This window comes from Delphinapterus leucas, chromosome 9, assembly GCF_059928025.1.
Source record: "Delphinapterus leucas isolate spDelLeu-1000000601 "Yukka" chromosome 9, BTC_Dleu_Yukka2, whole genome shotgun sequence".
Taxonomy (NCBI): domain Eukaryota; kingdom Metazoa; phylum Chordata; class Mammalia; order Artiodactyla; family Monodontidae; genus Delphinapterus; species Delphinapterus leucas.
In genome coordinates this window covers 22883692-22901330 of record NC_143137.1, presented here as the reverse complement: position 1 = coordinate 22901330, position 17639 = coordinate 22883692, and the positions used below count along the sequence as shown (strand labels likewise).

At 40.1% G+C, this 17639-nt stretch overlaps 1 protein-coding gene across 4 annotated transcripts in view; it reads left to right on the top strand.

Annotated features, from left to right (window-relative positions):
- Positions 1–17639, top strand: part of AHCYL2 (adenosylhomocysteinase like 2) — a 170933-nt gene that overhangs the window by 128389 nt on the left and 24905 nt on the right. For all 4 annotated transcript variants that reach the window (XM_022581313.2, XM_022581303.2, XM_022581359.3 and 1 more), the window contains exons 5-10: positions 5628–5730; positions 7661–7755; positions 11051–11157; positions 12824–12940; positions 16761–16824; positions 17306–17394. In XM_022581313.2, the coding sequence (XP_022437021.2) occupies positions 5628–5730; positions 7661–7755; positions 11051–11157; positions 12824–12940; positions 16761–16824; positions 17306–17394 (575 nt within the window). The remainder of the gene's footprint in view (positions 1–5627; positions 5731–7660; positions 7756–11050; positions 11158–12823; positions 12941–16760; positions 16825–17305; positions 17395–17639) is intronic.

Genomic DNA, 17639 nt, shown 5'->3' with positions numbered 1-17639 from the left:
GCAAGATGGTTACAGCTGTTTAAGCCATCCCAGACTGACATGAAGAGGAAGAAGGACCATTTCTTCCTCTCTCCCAAGAGCAAGGAAACCTTTCCCAGAAGTCCTCCAGGGTACTCTGTCATGACACTGAGCAGAACTGGATCACATGCTCATGCCCCACCCGTCCTGGCAAAGGAACTGGGGTTACCATGATTGGTTTAGATCCGTAATTTTCACCCTTGTCAGATTCACTGACCCCTTTTGATTAAAAAATATGTTTTGCAACGGCCCAGTATTTTCTTGAAATGAAATTCAGATATAGCATAGCTAGGTACATATAATTTTTAAAAAATAAATGTAAAATCTTACTGAAATATGAAGGAAGAATAAAAGGAAAGCAATTTATAATAAAATAATGTGTATTTCAATATGCAAGTGCTTGGGTACAAGTAGAGTTGAATAGTCAGATATTTGTACTTACTTATAGCATTATTTGAATGTGAATGCTACAAATGTATATACATAGAAATGTGTTACTGGTTCCATAGCATCAGAGAAATATTGCCAAATTATATAATTTTCTGAAATTATAAACAACTTTTTGTAAATTTCTGAATAACAACAATATCAAAAATATGAGTTTTCTCTTGGTTTATACACTTGTTGCATTCTTGGAAAAACTATTATTGTTTTGTATTAAAACTACAACAATACCTTTGTTGATATGTAAAGTGGAATAAAGTTCTAAACTCAGGTAATTATAAATAGATTTCTCACTCATGTGAACTTTTCATTGGAACACTTGAAAATTATACCAGATATGGCATGGTTTTTTTTGTTCTAGGAGACTGTCCTACACTTCTGAAATGTCAAGATCCCTGGCCCTACCCACTAAATGCTAGTAACACTCCCCTACCAATTACCATGACAACCAAAAATGCCCCCACGGTTTTCCAAAGTTCCTCTGCTGAGAACCACTGACTTAGAGTTGTCATCATCAAAGATGCGATACATATTAAGTTGCCAACCGTAATGAGACCACTACAGAAAATCAGTGTATTAAGAAATTGTCTGGACTCTTTTATGGGATTTATAAGATCCAGGTCATTTGTATGACTAGATCTCTTCCAAAAGATTGTCTTGTAAACACGACACTATGTGGCCACATTCCTTATTCAGAATAGCAGAGATTCCTCAAGACACAGCTACTGTTAGCGTCTTCCCTGTGAGACTTTTCTGGGTTATGTGTTCTCTGAGGAAAAGGATACCTTGGTACCCCAAAATTAGTATAATAAATTGAAAAGCTATCACTTTTTGGAGCTATAGACTAATGAATCAAGGCAGAAACACTCTTGGAACCTTTTTTGGGCTTCCCCAGTCAGGGACATGAGACTTCAGTGTGGTGGCTTAAAATAGTTAGTGCTTCTGTACTGTCTCATGTTGCTAAATTACATCTAGTTTCTTTTTTACCCCCTGGCTCATAAACATTACCACTCTTCAAGGTTACTTTCTTTTTTTTCCTGAATGGAGTAATCGAAATTAGTTTACCAATTTTAATATTATTTTATTGTTCCCTCCCCACATTTTTCTGTTTCCTTTAAAAAAATAATTACAAAGGAATTTTGCTTTGTTTTTTTAATCTCTATTTTATTTTTCTGATTACAAAAGTAATTCATGTTCATTTTACAATATTCAAGCATTACCACAATCTATAATGTAGAAAGACAAAGTCTGCTATAATCCCATGCTCCAGAAATAGCTATCATAGTTAACAGTTTCCTGTCCATGTTTCTAATAGACTTGGATCTAAATATTTATATTTTTTAGGTGTGTTTCCATAGTTCCTTCCAACCAGATTCCTTAGCTACTCTCTCTAAACAGTAATGATTTAAAGTCAAGTTAAACCAGCTTCTGAGCTCTGTCCTTCTCCCACTTCTACCTGCCTTCACTTCTGCTTGAGCCCTAATAGCCAGCAGTCTTGACTCATAGTTCTTTAAATAGTTCTTATATTCTTGGTCCCAGTCACTTTTCTAGTTAATTTATATTGCTTTGTAGGTAAGTCTCAGTATCATTCTCTTGTTTGGCACGTTGAGGAATCCTAGTTATAGAAATTCAGAAATTCTTTAAGGTGAAAATTAAAATAGGATAGAAAAAAATTGGATTGGATATTGAAAGGTAAAGAAATTAAGATATAAGAGTAGTTCTGCTGTGGCCTTTGACGAATTATGTGAGAGAGTTAGCCTAGTGGAGTTGTTTGCACGTATTTTTTTTTAATTAGAGCATATTTTTAATTAGAATTTTTATTTTGTATATAAATATTAGAAAATACAAATTTTTTAAAATGAAAATTATCAGTACCCAAAGTTAAGCACTGTCAGGAAATTTTAAAACAAACTTTGTCACCAAAGATTTATCCATGTTAAAAGAGCTCTTAATCGAAGCAGTAGGGTGGTACATTACCTTCTTTTTTTTTTTAAATATTTATTCATTTATTTATTTGGCTGCATTGGGTCTTAGTTGCGGTATGCGGGATCTTCGTTGCAGTGCGCGGGATCTTTAGTTGCGGCATGTGGGATCTTTTTAGTGGTGGCATGTGGGATCTAGTTCCCTGACCGGAGATTGAACCTGGGCCCCCTCCATTGGGAATGCAGTCTTAACCATTGGACCACCAGGGAAGTCCCTATACTACCTTCTTATAAAGAAGCCTATCTCCATCTTACAAACTGAAGTGAAAGCAAGTCAGGATCAAATCAGTGGATTAAATTTATTTTAATAATTTTAAAAAATTTGAAATATACACAGATTTATAGAAAAGTTGCAAATACAGTACAGATAACTTTTTTTTCTGAACCATTGAAGAGTAAGTTGCCAGCCTTATGATGCTCCCACAAATACCTTAGTGTATATTTTCTACAAACAAGAACATTCTCCTGTCCAACCAGTACAACCATTCAAAATTAGGAAATTAACATTGATTCATTATTGCCATCTAATCCTCAGGTCCCATTGGAGCTTCACTAATTGTCCCAATAATACTTTTTTATAACCAAAGGATCCTGTCCATAGTTATGGGTCTCATTTAATTGTTATCTCTTTAGTCTCCTGCAGTGCTGGATAGTTCATCAGTCTTTCCTTGACTTTCATGACCTTGACACTTTGAAGATTATAGACAAATTATTCTGTAGTATGTCCTTAGTACGTAGAAAAAGATGCTGTGCTTTTTTCATTTAATCCTATCAGATGGCACTTGTTTTCGATTTGTCCCATAACTGATGTTCATTTTGATCCCTTGATGGAGGTGGTGTCTGCCAGACTTTTCTAGGGTAAAAGTTATCTTTCCCCTTTTGTAATTAATAAGCATTTTGTGAGGTAGTAATACGAAACTGTGTAAATATCCCATTCTTCATCAAACCTTCCAATTATTCATTCATTTATGTATTTTTATTTGTGTGGAGTCATTGTTTCCTATTTTATTTAATGGGTTATAATCCATTACTATCATTATTTATTATGATAAAAATTGTTCCAATTTTGGCCAAGAGGAACCCCTGAAGTCTTGCTTCTGTGCCTTGTCTCTTGACATATCCCTTTCATTCTTTGAGCACTTCCTTGCTTCTGGTACAAGATGATCTAAGCTCATTTTGTACCTTCCCTGTCCTATCCCTGGAATCAGCCATTTCTCCAAGGAGCCCTGGTTCCTTTTCCTTTTAGTGGATCTGTACGCTAGTGTACTCTTTGCTATTGGGATATCATTGTTCCTGGATCCTCTTTCATTAATTTTCAAAAATAATTGCCCATTAACTCTTCATATATATCTTTTGCCCTGTTCTCTCCTTCTGTAAATTAGGCCATTGATAGTATCCCATAGATCTTAGATGCTCTCTTCTGCTTTTTTCCCCCACTCTTTTTTCTTTCTGTATTTCAGTTTGGTGATTTCTATTGATCTATCTTCAAGTTCACTGACTCTATCCCTAGATATGCCCAGTCTGGTGATAAGCCTAATGAAAGAATTCTTAAATCTGATCCTTAAAAAAAAAAAAAATTCTGACATTTCTATTTGACTTGTTTTTATAGTTTCCATCTCTATGCTGAAATTCCCTACCTGTTCATGGATGTTGTCCATCTTTTTCACTACATCCCTTAGCATAAATATATTAATCATAGTTAATTGAAAGTTCCTGTCTGATCAAACATCTATCTCATCTCAGAGTCTGGTTCCCTTGAATACTTTCCTGACAATGGGTTGGGGTTTTTTTTCACTTTTTTTGGCGTGCCTTGCAATTTTACATTGAATGGTAGTATATTATTTTCCATTATTGTCATGAATTGGGCTGGATTTCAATTCTATTGTTCCATACCAAAGGCTACAAATTCCCCCAGGCTGGAGGGCTCTCGTACTCCTCAGTGTTTGCACTTCACCTTCGGGCTTTCAGCCGCTTCTGCACGTGCTTGCCACAGGGGGGCTCTGTCTTCAAGTGCATGTCCTCCCTGCAGCACACGACTGCTACTCCTTGTTTCCTGGAGCTAGGCTCAAGGTGAGGGCAAGTGGGGTTCTTAGATTTTCTGGTCCAGCCTCGGTGTTAGGCAGGCCTCTGTGAGGGTAGGACTTTTTCAGTGTTCCTGCCACTCCTGTCTGTAGCAGCCAAATTTTGCCTTGTATTGGTGGTAGGTCTTGAGCAGAGATATTTTCCTGTCCCTCCTGGAGAGGTAGCAGATTTTTACTTTGTATCAGTGTAGGGTCCTGGGCCCAAGAGGATTTTCTGCTACTCCGCCAGGAGCAGAGAGTTTTTGCTTCCACCCTTCCCCAGAAGCAATGGCTCTTTGCCTGGTCCCTGGTGGCAGGCATAATTCCTGCTCCTCTTGCTACAGTTTAAGGCTTTTGCTTCCTATGAGAGAAGACTGTGGAGATGTGCCGAGGTTTCATGCTTATCTTTGAGCACAGCCAATCAGCTCCCTGCCCCCAATCTTTCTTGTGAACCCTGGTTGGAAGCCCCTAGAAAAGAGCTTGCATGTGAGTATGAACTCTCCTTATGCCTGGGGCTACAAGAAGTTCCAAACTGACATACTTTCCCACACTCAGCCTTTACTAATTCATTAAAATTTTAGCTAATTTTTTCTTACCGTGATGTATGGCAGCCACCTCTTCCTTCTGTGCTCTGACAAGGGTGAAACAGTGTTCCCTCTCTCCTTAAAGGGATTTGTTGCTCTTTGGAGTTCCTTGGTTGCATTATGACCTCAGCTCTTTGATGTACTCAAGAAAAGTTACGGTTTTGTAGATTATCCAGCTTTTTCTTGTTGAGGTGGAAGCTTCTCTTGCAGCTTTCTACATCCTAAGGAGAAGCAGAGCTATAAATTTGTGGTTTTTAAAAAGATGTTTGGCACTGAAAGCCTTGGTTTAATTAAATCTTACAGGGAGGCCCAATATGTTAAATGAGTAAAAGCATACAGCTCAGCTGGAGCCTTCCCCATGCCTACCCCCAACCCTTGCCCTCTTCTCAAAGTATTGAAGTTTCTGTAAAGCACAGTTTGAAAATCATGGGCGTTAGTTATTCCTAATGTACTTTCTCATTGTCAAATATGTAAACTTAATCTCCTTGACCAATTGTTTGGCCCATGCTTGCTCATCTCCTGCTTTCTCTTTAATATAGGTGCTTATGGAAACTCTGGGCGCTCTGGGGGCACAGTGCCGATGGGCTGCCTGCAATATCTATTCCACTCTCAATGAAGTGGCTGCTGCTCTAGCAGAAAATGGTAAGACCTTTTGTGTGTTCTCTTTGTCTTTGACTAAAGTTTCCAAAAAGTTCCATTGTTTCAATAAATATCTGTAAGGAAAGTTGACATTTAAAGTTGTCTTGAAAGAAATATTCTTTTTTTTTTTTTAGTTGAAGTATAGTTGATGTACAATGTTGTGTTTGTTTCAGGTATACAATAAAGCGATTCACTGTATATGTGTATCTATATCTATCTATCTATCTATCTTTTTTTCAATTCTTTTCCACTGTAGATTATCATAAGGTATTGAATGTAGTTCCCTATGCTATACAGTAAATCCTTGTTGTTTACCTATTTTATATATGGTAGTGTGTATCTGTTAATCTCCCCCTTCCCCTTTGGTAACCATAAGTTTGTCTTCTGTGTCTGTGAGTCTTTCTGTTTCGTAAATAAGTTCATTTATACTATTCTTTTAGATTCCGCATATAAGTGATATCATGTAATATTTGGCTTTCTCTGACTTAATTCACTTAGTATGATAATCTCTAGGTCCATCCATGTTGCTGCAAATGGCATTATTTCATTCTTTTTTGTGGCTGAGTAATATTCCATTGTATGTATACACCACATCTTCTTTATCCATTCATCTGTTGATGGACACTTAGGTTGCTTACATGTCTTGGTGGGTCCCTATTCTTGATGAGTTTGCCCTCTTTCTGGGCTTCTCTTGTTAAATATGATCGAGGTAACTGTGTTGCTTTACAGTCACAAATATCTTCTTATGTCTAATATTCCATTATTAGTTAATGCTTTGCCTTGTCAGAGCACCAGTGAACCTTATTCACTGTCTAAGGTCATATGGATTAGAAAAGAAAATGCTTCAGGCATAATTTTGTGGTCCAACTGGTTTTCAGCAGTTAATGTTTGGTGCTCTGCTTCAGCGGTAAACAGGACTTGACCTGGCAGATTAATATTTGATAACAACAGCCACTGACACTTGAAGGACAAAAGAAATAGAGAAGTTTGGACTTTGCCAGTTTCTTGCCTTCACTCTCTGATAGCCCAACACAGATCAGGATACCAAACACTTGCTTCAGAACTATTGAGAAATTCTGGGAAAGCTCTATAGTGCATGCATACCTCTCTTTTTGCAAGCACTTTGAGCATTTTATTTGTTCTTTCATTTACAGTCATTCATTTGTAAAATTTTTATTAATGTATAAAATATGTATAGAAAGTACACATATATAAACATATAGTCCAATTGATTGTACATATACATTCATTTCGCTTTTTTTTTTCAACAAATGCTTATTGACCTACTTTAAGGACAAATGAGAGTGTCTTTGCCCTCAGAATCTTATATTGTGGTTAAGGAGAAAAGACACATATATAAATAATGATAATACAAGGGCATATATGATAATGCCACAACAGATCATAAACCCACATTTAGTATACCAACAAGGGACTTATAAAAGTTCAGATTCCATGTGAGATCACTTTCAGCTGAGTTATAAGGCTTCCTTAAGGAGCATGATACTTAACTGGGTAATGAAGTGTAACAACATTTGAACAGAGGGAGAAGAGTGTAAGAGTTTTCCTGATGCAGAGGATGGGATGACTAAAGTATAGAAACAAGAAAGATCAAAATGTAGTTGGGAAATGATGAGAATTCCAGTTGGACTGGATGAAGAAGTACATATTTCTGGTTTCTTCTTTTTTGCCTTTAGTCATACTTTTAGCATCCGTCATACTCTTGGCCCTTTTGTTTGTCCTCTTTGGTCTAACAAGAGTGAAATGACCACCAAAGACAAAGACGAGTATAAAAGGACTGAAGAAAGTCAACCCAAGAAGTATAGCAGAATGAGAGAGCTTGAAATTGGGGAAAACCAGCATCTTCTTGCCAAAATTTAGGGTCAGCCCTTTTTTCAGGCTTTAATGGTTTCTCTTTGTTCTTTTTTCTCAGGATTTCCTGTGTTTGCCTGGAAAGGAGAGTCAGAAGATGACTTCTGGTGGTGCATTGATAGATGTGTGAATGTGGAGGGCTGGCAGCCAAACATGGTGGGTTAGATCTCTGCCAACACAATTCTGTTGGGGCCTGGAGGTATAGAGAGGGAGAGTGTGGTCTGGGAGAGGGTTTCCCAGCAGGAAGGAAGGCAAATGCTTCCTTTTCCGTCTGATGTACCTGGGCTTCCGGCAGAACTAGATGCTTATGCTTAGGGCATCCCAAGAATATTCAACCTCTTTATAGCCTCAAAGTGCTTTTCATTGTCAGTGCTGATCTCAGAAGCACTCATATTCATCAGCAACATTAAAATACCGCTCAGGGTTCACACATGACTGGTTAAAAAGTAAGATTAATGAGTTACCATCCCCTACCACTGCTTACCACCCCCCCACCCCCACCCACCCCGCCCGACAACATCAATGATTAAAGCACACACACGCACACACAGCTCCTATGGTACTTAGCTTTCTTTCTAGAATCACGTGCTAAATTTATAGTAAACCTGAAGGGATTCCAAGTTCAAATTTCTTCTCTTTATTCATTTCTCACCTGAAGAAAGACGAATAGGCAAAGTTTGGGGTTTTTAATTTTTGCTTAGTTTTTATTTTTGTTTCATTTTTTAAAAGATCAAGTGCTTGAAGGCTGAGAGCATATTAGATTCACAAGGGGAAGCAAAAAGCTTCACAAAGTACGATGCACTCCTGCTTTGCAAACCTTTCTGCATATGGGTGAGAGGAGAAATTAGGGAATCAACTGAAACAAGAATCCTTGAAGCTCTAGTCCAACTATTGCTTACTGCTAAAGACTGCAGAGCAGGCTTCATCTGGGACACAGCAGAGAGAAGCAGCCTGTCTTTCTGGATTCTGATCCAGGCCATGTTGCACCAAGTGTTGGTTTGAGGAAGCTGGGTTAAAACCTTCATATCCTGAAAGGGAGGGAGGAGTCGGCTATAAGATGAGTCAGCGCATTCCAGCGGAGTTTAACGGTGGCAGAAGGGAGTGTGACTGACAGGTGCTAAAGAAGATATGCCAGGGGTGCTCTACTGGAACTAAAACATTAATTTTATAGTCATGAACATAGGGAGGACAGGGGATTGTACATGGCGAGCTTTTATAGACTGTAGAGCCAGCACACACTGCTGGAAGGGTTGACGAAGAGAGTAAGACAAGGTTAAGAACAACTGTGACCCCAGAAAACAGGATCCATATCTTTTTGGATCCTGTCAAGATCTTGTCAAGTGCTCTTACTTGCTTGCCAACTTCAGGAAGATTCCCAGGTGACAATAATTTTCTGCAGTAGGACAACAGGGTGAGAATTATGGACTACATTCATTAAATAAATATTAGGGATAGCAACTACCTGCCTGTATTCGATACCTGTGTTAAAAGGGAAAGGTGGACGAGAATACTGAGACTAAGACACAATCTTTTTTGTCTCTGATCTTTTGTGTGGCTAGGGATCAGAGGCTGCAAGGAAAAACTCCATGAGGGATTTCATACATGTAAAAAGGGAGAGAGAGGGCTTCCCTGCTGGTGCAGTGGTTGAGAGTCCACCTGCCGATGCGGGGGACACGGGTTCGTGCCCCAGTCCGGGAAGATCCCACATGTGGTGGAGCGGCTGGGCCCGTGAGCCATGGCCGCTGAGCCTGCACATCCGGAGCCTGTGCTCCGCAACAGGAGAGGCCACAACAGTGAGAGGCCTGCATACAGCAAAAAAAAAAAAAAAGGGAGAGAAACTCAGAGGAGCCTTTCCGTTTCTTAGGGAATCTGTTCTGAAGGTTTCTACTGGGAGAAAATGGAGCACTATCTTATGGTATGGAGCAAGTGTAAGAGTTTTAATAAGAGTCCTGCCTTGGATCCCTGCTCTCAAATAAGGTTTAGTGGAATCAGAGAAAATAGATCAACAACAAGAGCAGAAGTGGGAATTCCCTGGCGGTCCAGCAGTTAGGACTCGGTGCTCTCACTGCCAAGGGCCCGGGTTCAATCCCTGGTCAGGGAACTAAGATCCCACAAGCCGAGCGGTATGGCCAAAACAAAAACGAAAACAAGAGCAGAAGCAAAAAAGATCAGGTGGTAGACATGAGGTTGGAGATTTTCTGTACCCAGGTGTCCAGGATGGCATCTTTGGCACTTGTAGTAGAGTTGATAATTGATGGGACTGCAAAATGGGTGCTTGCCAGTGGAGGGCAGCTTAGTCCTGTGGGTCTTTCCAGGAGGGTGGGTGTAACAACTTGGAAAGTCCTGCCAAGCGTTTCTAACAGTTAGGTGAAGGGCTGAAATGCCACAGCCTACTGCCTAATAGTATTCTAAGCTGGTCTTTCTTTAGCTTATTTATAATTCAGAAACTTTCCTCTGCTGATGAAAGCTCCAGTGGGCACAGCATTGTGTTTATCTTTAATCCCAACCTGAAACAGTGATGAGCTGTTCAGAGGCATGCTTGCACACCTACATGCTGCACAGTTCCCTAGTTATTTTTAATTTGGTTGATAGAGAGTGTGAGGTTGTGCTAGGCAAAACCCTACAGTGCTGCCTGATCATTTTGGATAGGAGAGTGCCTGTACTTTGGGAGAAGTAAAGGATTAACGAATACACATTTGTAAGCCATTGTTCTGGGAGGGAGACTAATTATCTGGCTTTATTTAAACTAAGCTTTTACTGATGATATTTAAAGTCCTGAATTCAACCAATATAAATATGCTAATATCAAGTTTAGGCTTTCTGACTACCAACAGTACAGCCAAGAGCTAATGGTCTAGGTAATCACTTAAGCTATTAGTCCATAAGAAAATCCTCATTGCGCTGCTGTATATTTTGATCCTAGCGGGTATGTCATTTGGGAAGGTCACTTGGCTGTGAGAATTACAGTTGGCCTTTCATTTCACTGTTTTTTTGTTTGTTTGTTTGTTTTTGACTGCGTTGGATCTTCGTTGCTGTGCGCGGGCTTTCTCTAGTTGCGGCGAGTGGAGGCTACTCTTCATTGCGGTGCGCGGGCTTCTCATTGCGGTGGCTTCTCTTGTTGCGGAGCACAGGCTCTAGGCATGCAGGCTTCAGTAGTTGTGGCATGTGGGCTCAGTAGTTGTGGCTCATGGGCTCTGGAGCGCAGGCTCAGTAGTTGTGGCGCACGGGCTTAGCTCTTCTCTAGCATGTGGGATCTTCCCGGACCAGGCCTCGGACCCATGTCCCCTGCATTGGCAGGCGGATTCTTAACCAGCGCGCCACCAGGGAAGTCCCTCACTTGTTTTTTTTTCTTCAGTGTAATGACTGTTGGTCATTATACTGACTCTTAAGTTATTTTGCATAACCATTTGGGAAGTTTGAAATATGACATTATTGATGCTTATTATTGCAGATCTTGGATGATGGAGGGGATCTTACTCACTGGATTTATAAGAAGTATCCCAACATGTTTAAGAAAATCAAGGGCATAGTGGAAGAGAGTGTTACTGGAGTCCACAGGTAAGATTTGACATGGGTACGCCTAGTTTTATGCAGCCTGGACATATATTCTTTTACAAATTTTTATTTATTTACTTTTGGCTGCGTTGGATCTCTGTTGCTGTACGCAGGCTTTCTTTAGTTGCGGCGAGCGGGGGCTACTCTTTCATTGCAGTGCACGGGCTTCTCATTGTGGTGGCTTCTCTTGTTGCGGAACACGGGCTCTAGGCGCTTGGGCTTCAGTAGTTGTGGCACGCAGGCTCAGTAGTTGTGGCGCACAGGCTTAGTTGCTCTGCAGCATGTGGGATCTTCTCAGACCAGGGCTCGAACCTGTGTCCCCTGCATTGGCAGGCAGATTCTTAACCCCTGCACCACCAGGGAAGCCCCTGGATATATATTCTTATAATCACATACTTATAGAATACATTATGTTAAAAATTGAAACCTGATCTGAAATGATGAGATCTGAGTCTGCACATTTGTTTTTTTGTCTTTTTTTTTTGCGGTATGTGGGCCTCTCACTGTTGTGGCCTCTCCCGTTGCGGAGCACAGGCCCTGGACGCGCAGGCTCAGCGGCTATGGCTCACGGCCCCAGCCACTCTGTGGCATGTGGGATCTTCCTGGACCGGGGCATGAACCCGTGTCCCCTGCGCCAGCAGGCGGACTCTCAACCACTGCGCCACCAGGGAAGCCCTGCACACTTGTTTTTTAAATTAACAACACAAATAGGAAACTTAAAATAGTGAGGGGGGAGTAGCTAAGGGAATAAGTGTGGTCCTCATGTTTTCTAGTCATTGTAATACAATGACCGCTTGTCCTCTTTGGACGAATTCATTTATTCAACATCTATTTATTGAACTTCTTCAGTGGACCAGGAACTACTCTAAGAACCATGCTAGGGATCTAGCAGTGGGGAAAACAGACAAAAGCCTGGGCCCTCATAGAGCTTATGTTCTTACACAGAGAACAAGGATTTAGGGTTCTGTTTCTCAAATGAGCATTAATTCCCTGAGTAAAATTGTAACCATTTCTGTTTCCTGTTATTTACCCAGAAAGAACTGAAAGTATGAAAGTTTTAGGGAAGTAAATTTTGAATAAGCCACCATCACTGCTTCAATATACTGTGATCTTTTTGAATGTATAAAACTATGGATTTTCCCATATTTTCGAACTTTTAGAAAGGGATGAATTTTGAATAAAACACCTGGTTCTAATTTTTAGTTGACTCAGTTTAAATAAAACCCCTATATACAGATATACATATTTATAGGTATATGTACTGAAGTTATAAAATTGAGACTATTGGAAAGTTAAACTATTTGAAAGTTAAAATTGTTGCATTAGAGTAGTGGGATTAAAATAGTACTTAAAGTTTCTCTTTTTATAATTAAAAAGGGAAACAAAACTAATAAGCAATTAAAAATTTTACATTTTAATGCTTAAAATTTAGTGGTGGGTCAAAGATTTTCCCCACGTGCCTTTTGATTAATATCTTTATTTCTAAGCTGTATACAGATTCTGGAAAGGTATTCTTTATTTCTCTGTATACACCTTATAGGATGAAATTAGTTGTGTCTCAGGCTCTCATGCCTACTCAATTAACTTATTTGTGAAATTTGATATGAAACTGATGGTCGATTGCAATATCTCATTGTTTTATGTTCTTCTTGATCTCCTTCATCCTCAGGCTGTACCAGCTATCCAAAGCTGGGAAGCTATGTGTTCCAGCCATGAATGTCAATGACTCAGTCACCAAACAGAAATTTGACAACCTCTACTGTTGCCGTGAATCAATTCTTGATGGGTAATGTTTTGTTATCTTTGGGATGAACTTGAGTTGTTGAATTGAGGTTCTAAATTTTTTGGTTTTGGTTATTTCTAGAAATGATTTGTGTAGTACCTCTGGATCTATTGCTACATCATACTCAATATTTTGTAACCCAAAGCTACCATTGCTGTCACTTACATCACACTCAATATTTTATGACCCAGAGCTACCATTGCTATCACTATTTCAAGCAAATCTATTTTACTTAAAACGTCAGACCAGCCCTTATCTATTGGTGGCAGTTTTTACAGTCACCCTATCAGGCCTGGGAGTCAGTAACTAAAGTCATTATAAATAGGTAAATATCTTTGATGGTTTAGGAAAAGGTTCCTGGTATTTCTCTTCCAGGTTATGTTGTCAGTTCTTAAGCACCAACTATCATACAATTCTCTGGCCATCTGGAAAGTTGTGGTGAGCACAGGGTTATTTCCCAGTGGCATTTGTAGTTTTTCAAATCTGTAAGGACTGCAAGTCTGACAAAATCTACTTAGATATAATATACCAAAAATTGTGTTCTTCCAGTGCCCAGCTTCTGTTTCTACACTTGTGTCCTGAAATTCCTTCATTCTTGCTGGGAAGACTCAGTAATTCCCTATGTGAAACCATTAAGTTGGTTTAGAATATTGCCAAGCCAAATGGCTTCCATCATGTATTAGTTAATGGAAAAGTGAAGAAAGGGCCTGTGGGCCACATTACTAGTCTGAACCCCAGGCAATTTGCAACACCACAGGCACTGGAGCAAGAAGGACTTTGGTTTAACAATTGGCTCTATCATTTATTAACTCTAAGACCTCAGACTAGTTATTTAACCTCTCTGTGCCTATTTCCTCATCTGTAAAATGGTGACAGTAAGACCTATCTCATAGAGTTATTGTGAGGATTAAATGAGATAAGGTATGAAACCTGGGGATCAATGTTAGTTCCCTTGCCCTTCTTTCTAGAACCCTATATAGTAAGTTTAGGATTGAGTTAGATCTTATAAGAAGACTTTTACTTTGAAATCTTTTTTTTTTTGTGGGCCGGAGGGGGGTGTTCAATGCAAATTCAAAGTATTTTTAATTATTACTCCTATAGATTCAGTAGTATTATCAGATAGATTGGACATTTGAGTGAATCCTTACTCTATCAGTCTGTTTACAGACTGTCCCTAGTTCTGTCCACATATAACTGTTATTGTGATGCACAGCTTTGCACCTGATAATAATGATTTGGATATATACTCATAAAAATATTTACTCAATATACTCATAAAAATATTTACTCATCCACAACTGTTTCTTATAGATTTTTCAACTCCCAAATCTATGAGCCTAAAATCTGCCTATATTTAGTAAAAGATGCATGAAGGTACCTCTACTAGCTCATAAACATGGACAGAGTCCCTCCTAAGCAGTGTTTACCCTGTGGATAAGAAAGATACTTTAACATCAGAAATGTATGCAAGTGAAAGTAAGATGGAAGCAGTGGAGCTGGAGTTAAAGTTAATAAAGAAATAGGAAAAACATCACCCATCTACTGGAAACCTGAGTAGTAGTAAGAGCTTGTTGGCATCTTCAGATGGTGAAAAACTTTCCAATTGGGTCATGGGCAGTTGCTCCTCTCAGAGGAGTTGAGATGTGACTGGGTGCATTCAGGGTGGTATAGCCGTAGACTCAGAGGAGTTGAGAGTAGGAGAAGTTAAAGAAGCAGCAAAGTATGCTCCAGGGAAGGCTGCAAAATAGAGAGTCCATATGAGGAAAGGATTAGGGATTGAGCTTCTGTAGCTCTGAGCTGGTTGCACACTGCACCATAAGCTATGAGGGAATGGCCCCACTCAGTCCTAGAGGACACTTCTGTAATTGGTCTGCAATGCCAAAAAGCAAGGCAGGTGCAGCCTTATGGAGACTGAGGAAGGAAGACTTGGTAGGAAGAAAAAGGATATCCCAGATAGGATTTTTAGATCATAAAACAGACCATATTTCAGGAACTCTTCTGGAGAGTTCTGGGGCTAGAAGAATTAGAGAGAAGTCAGAGACTTGGCATGACTCTTATACACCGCCAGACAGCTTACCCTCACATCCCCAAAAGTCCTTTCTTGACGGAGGTCTTTTCTATCCTTTATCCTTGAACCTTGAGGCAGATCTGGGTCCCTCAGATCACAAGGAAATCACTGCCTAACTGGAATCCACCCTGTCAGCCTATCATTTGCAGAGTAGTGGTGTTGATGAAGTTTCCCTTCCACCACACAGTCATTTGTAGTCACAAAGAGAGAGTCATCTTCCTTTGGGAAGAGAGTCAGAAAGGCTTGTGGGTAGTCAAAGCAAAGGAGGCTCAGAAATATGATTATTGATTTCCTTGCTGTGCTGAGCCAGTCAAGGACCATTCTAAGCCATGGCTTTTGAGTATGGTGGTAGCCCAGCCAGACTTACCCTCTTCACTCAACAGAAACTGCCTCTGCACTTAATTGATATTTATTGAGTTTCATTGGAGTTCATGGAGTTATACCAGTTCCTAGTGAGTGGAGTTGTCAAATCATTAAAAAGATAGGATTTCTACTTTGCCTTTGGGGCATTTATAGACTTTTCAACAGGAGAGGTTAACAGATGAGTAGAAAGACCTACAAATATTTGTCGGAACCATCTGTCTCAGAATGGCAGGTTTTAGTTGAAGTTTCTTCTGCCTAGCCAGGGCTTCCTAGAGAAGGGAGACCAACTGACCCTACAGAGAAACCAGAAACTGCTCCTACAACTTCTTCCAAGAGACCCTGAAAACAGTAAGGACCTTTATTCTAGCTTCATAGAGAATCAGAGACAAAGAGGTAGAACATGTCTGAGCAGGACTCAGCCCAGAAAACTCACTACCTCATGTAGTCAGTGTTGGTGTGTTTCAAGGCTCTTCTCCACCTTGTTGCCCATTACCCTCCCTGGTGAATTAATGTGGGACCTATTGGCGATTTTTTTTTTTTGTGGTACGCGGGCCTCTCACTGTTGTGGCCTCTCCCGTTGCAGAGCACAGGCTCCGGACGCGCAGGCTCAGTGGCCATGGCTCATGGGCCCAGCCGCGCCACGGCATGTGGGATCTTCCCGGACCAGAGCATGAACCCGAGTCCCCTGCATCGGCAGGCGGACTCTCAACCACTAGCGCCACCAGGGAAGCCCACCTGTTGGCGATTTTGATACTACTAAATGTAGGACTCATTTATCAGCATTATATTTTATGTGTCTAATTCAATAAGCTACAACGTTCACATTAAACCAGAGCTTTGTCACCTCCTAAATAAAAATTACATTTATATTTAAAAGTTACTTTGTGGTCTATAGCTTCTTCCCTTCTGTACCACTCTCAAAACAAGGGGAACAAAAAGAAAAAAGGCCTCACATAGAGATGGAATTGATTGGATAGCATGGATAAGAAAATACATATTTTGGGCTTCCCTGGTGGCGCAGGGGACACGGGTTTGTGCCCCGGTCCGGAAAGATCCCACATGCCGCGGAGCAGCTGGGCCCGTGAGCCATGGCCGCTGAGCCCGCGCGTCTGGAGCCTGTGCTCCGCAACAGGAGAGGCCACAACAGTGAGAGGCCTGCGTACCGCAAAAAAAAAAAAAAAAAAAGAAAAAGAAAATACATATTTTATTGAACTTTTCTTTCTTGTCATTAAATAGTTTCTCTAGGATAGAAACCAGGCTTGCTTTCAACATTTAAAAAAAAAAACCCAAAACCAAAAAAAAACAAAACCCAAACATGAAAACAAAGGGGCTCAATCTAATCTCAAGCGAGAAACAAGAGATTTTTCTGATTTAATTTTTTTTCCCCCATAGACTTAAAAGAACAACAGACATGATGTTTGGTGGGAAGCAGGTGGTAGTCTGTGGCTATGGAGAGGTAAGGTTTAACCTTTCAATTATTAGGTGTTTAAAATGTATTTTGCTGAAATATACTAGAATTTTTCACTTGTATGGACATAAAAGTACATTCATTTACCACTTTAAGTGGGACAAAAGTAACTTCAGAGGCCCTCTGGTTAAAGTACAATCTTTCTTTTTCCCATTGCATTTTTGCTATTTTTTCTTTAAGTTGATTTTCTGACTGTTCCAGTGCACTGTTTGTGATGTTCTTTTAGCTTGTGTTTTGATTATAAATCGTGAGTGTGGGTGTTCTTATGCACATGCATGTGCTAAGCAGGGTTTAGGAGTTTGTTTATGAACTGCATTCATTTTATTTTTTTTCTGATTTTTCCCTAAGCGTGAATCTATTCAGTGAAATTCCTTTTGGTGGCGGAAAGGGGGGTACACTTTACCAGAAGCTTTGAGAAACTGTTTTCTTTGTGACTTTCCTTATTATGTGTACTTTCTGCTCTCATCAGGTGGGGAAGGGGTGCTGTGCTGCCTTAAAAGCTATGGGCTCCATTGTGTATGTAACTGAGATTGACCCCATCTGTGCTCTTCAAGCCTGGTAAGCATGCAAAAGGAGATTTGCTTTTTCCTCTCACCACTGTCTAACATATTATCTTCTAACTGCCTCCGAAGAATGGCCTAGTTAATGCCGCATTTCATCTTAGAGGGGCCTAGATCCTGAGAAGCTGCCCAGATCCTGAGAGGCTGCTATTAACTGTAAGCACCTGTCTTTCAAAGATCTAGGAGCTCTGCTCTGAGAGAGCGGAGGCTGGCAGAAGCTACAATTTAGAACTCCTGTGGAAA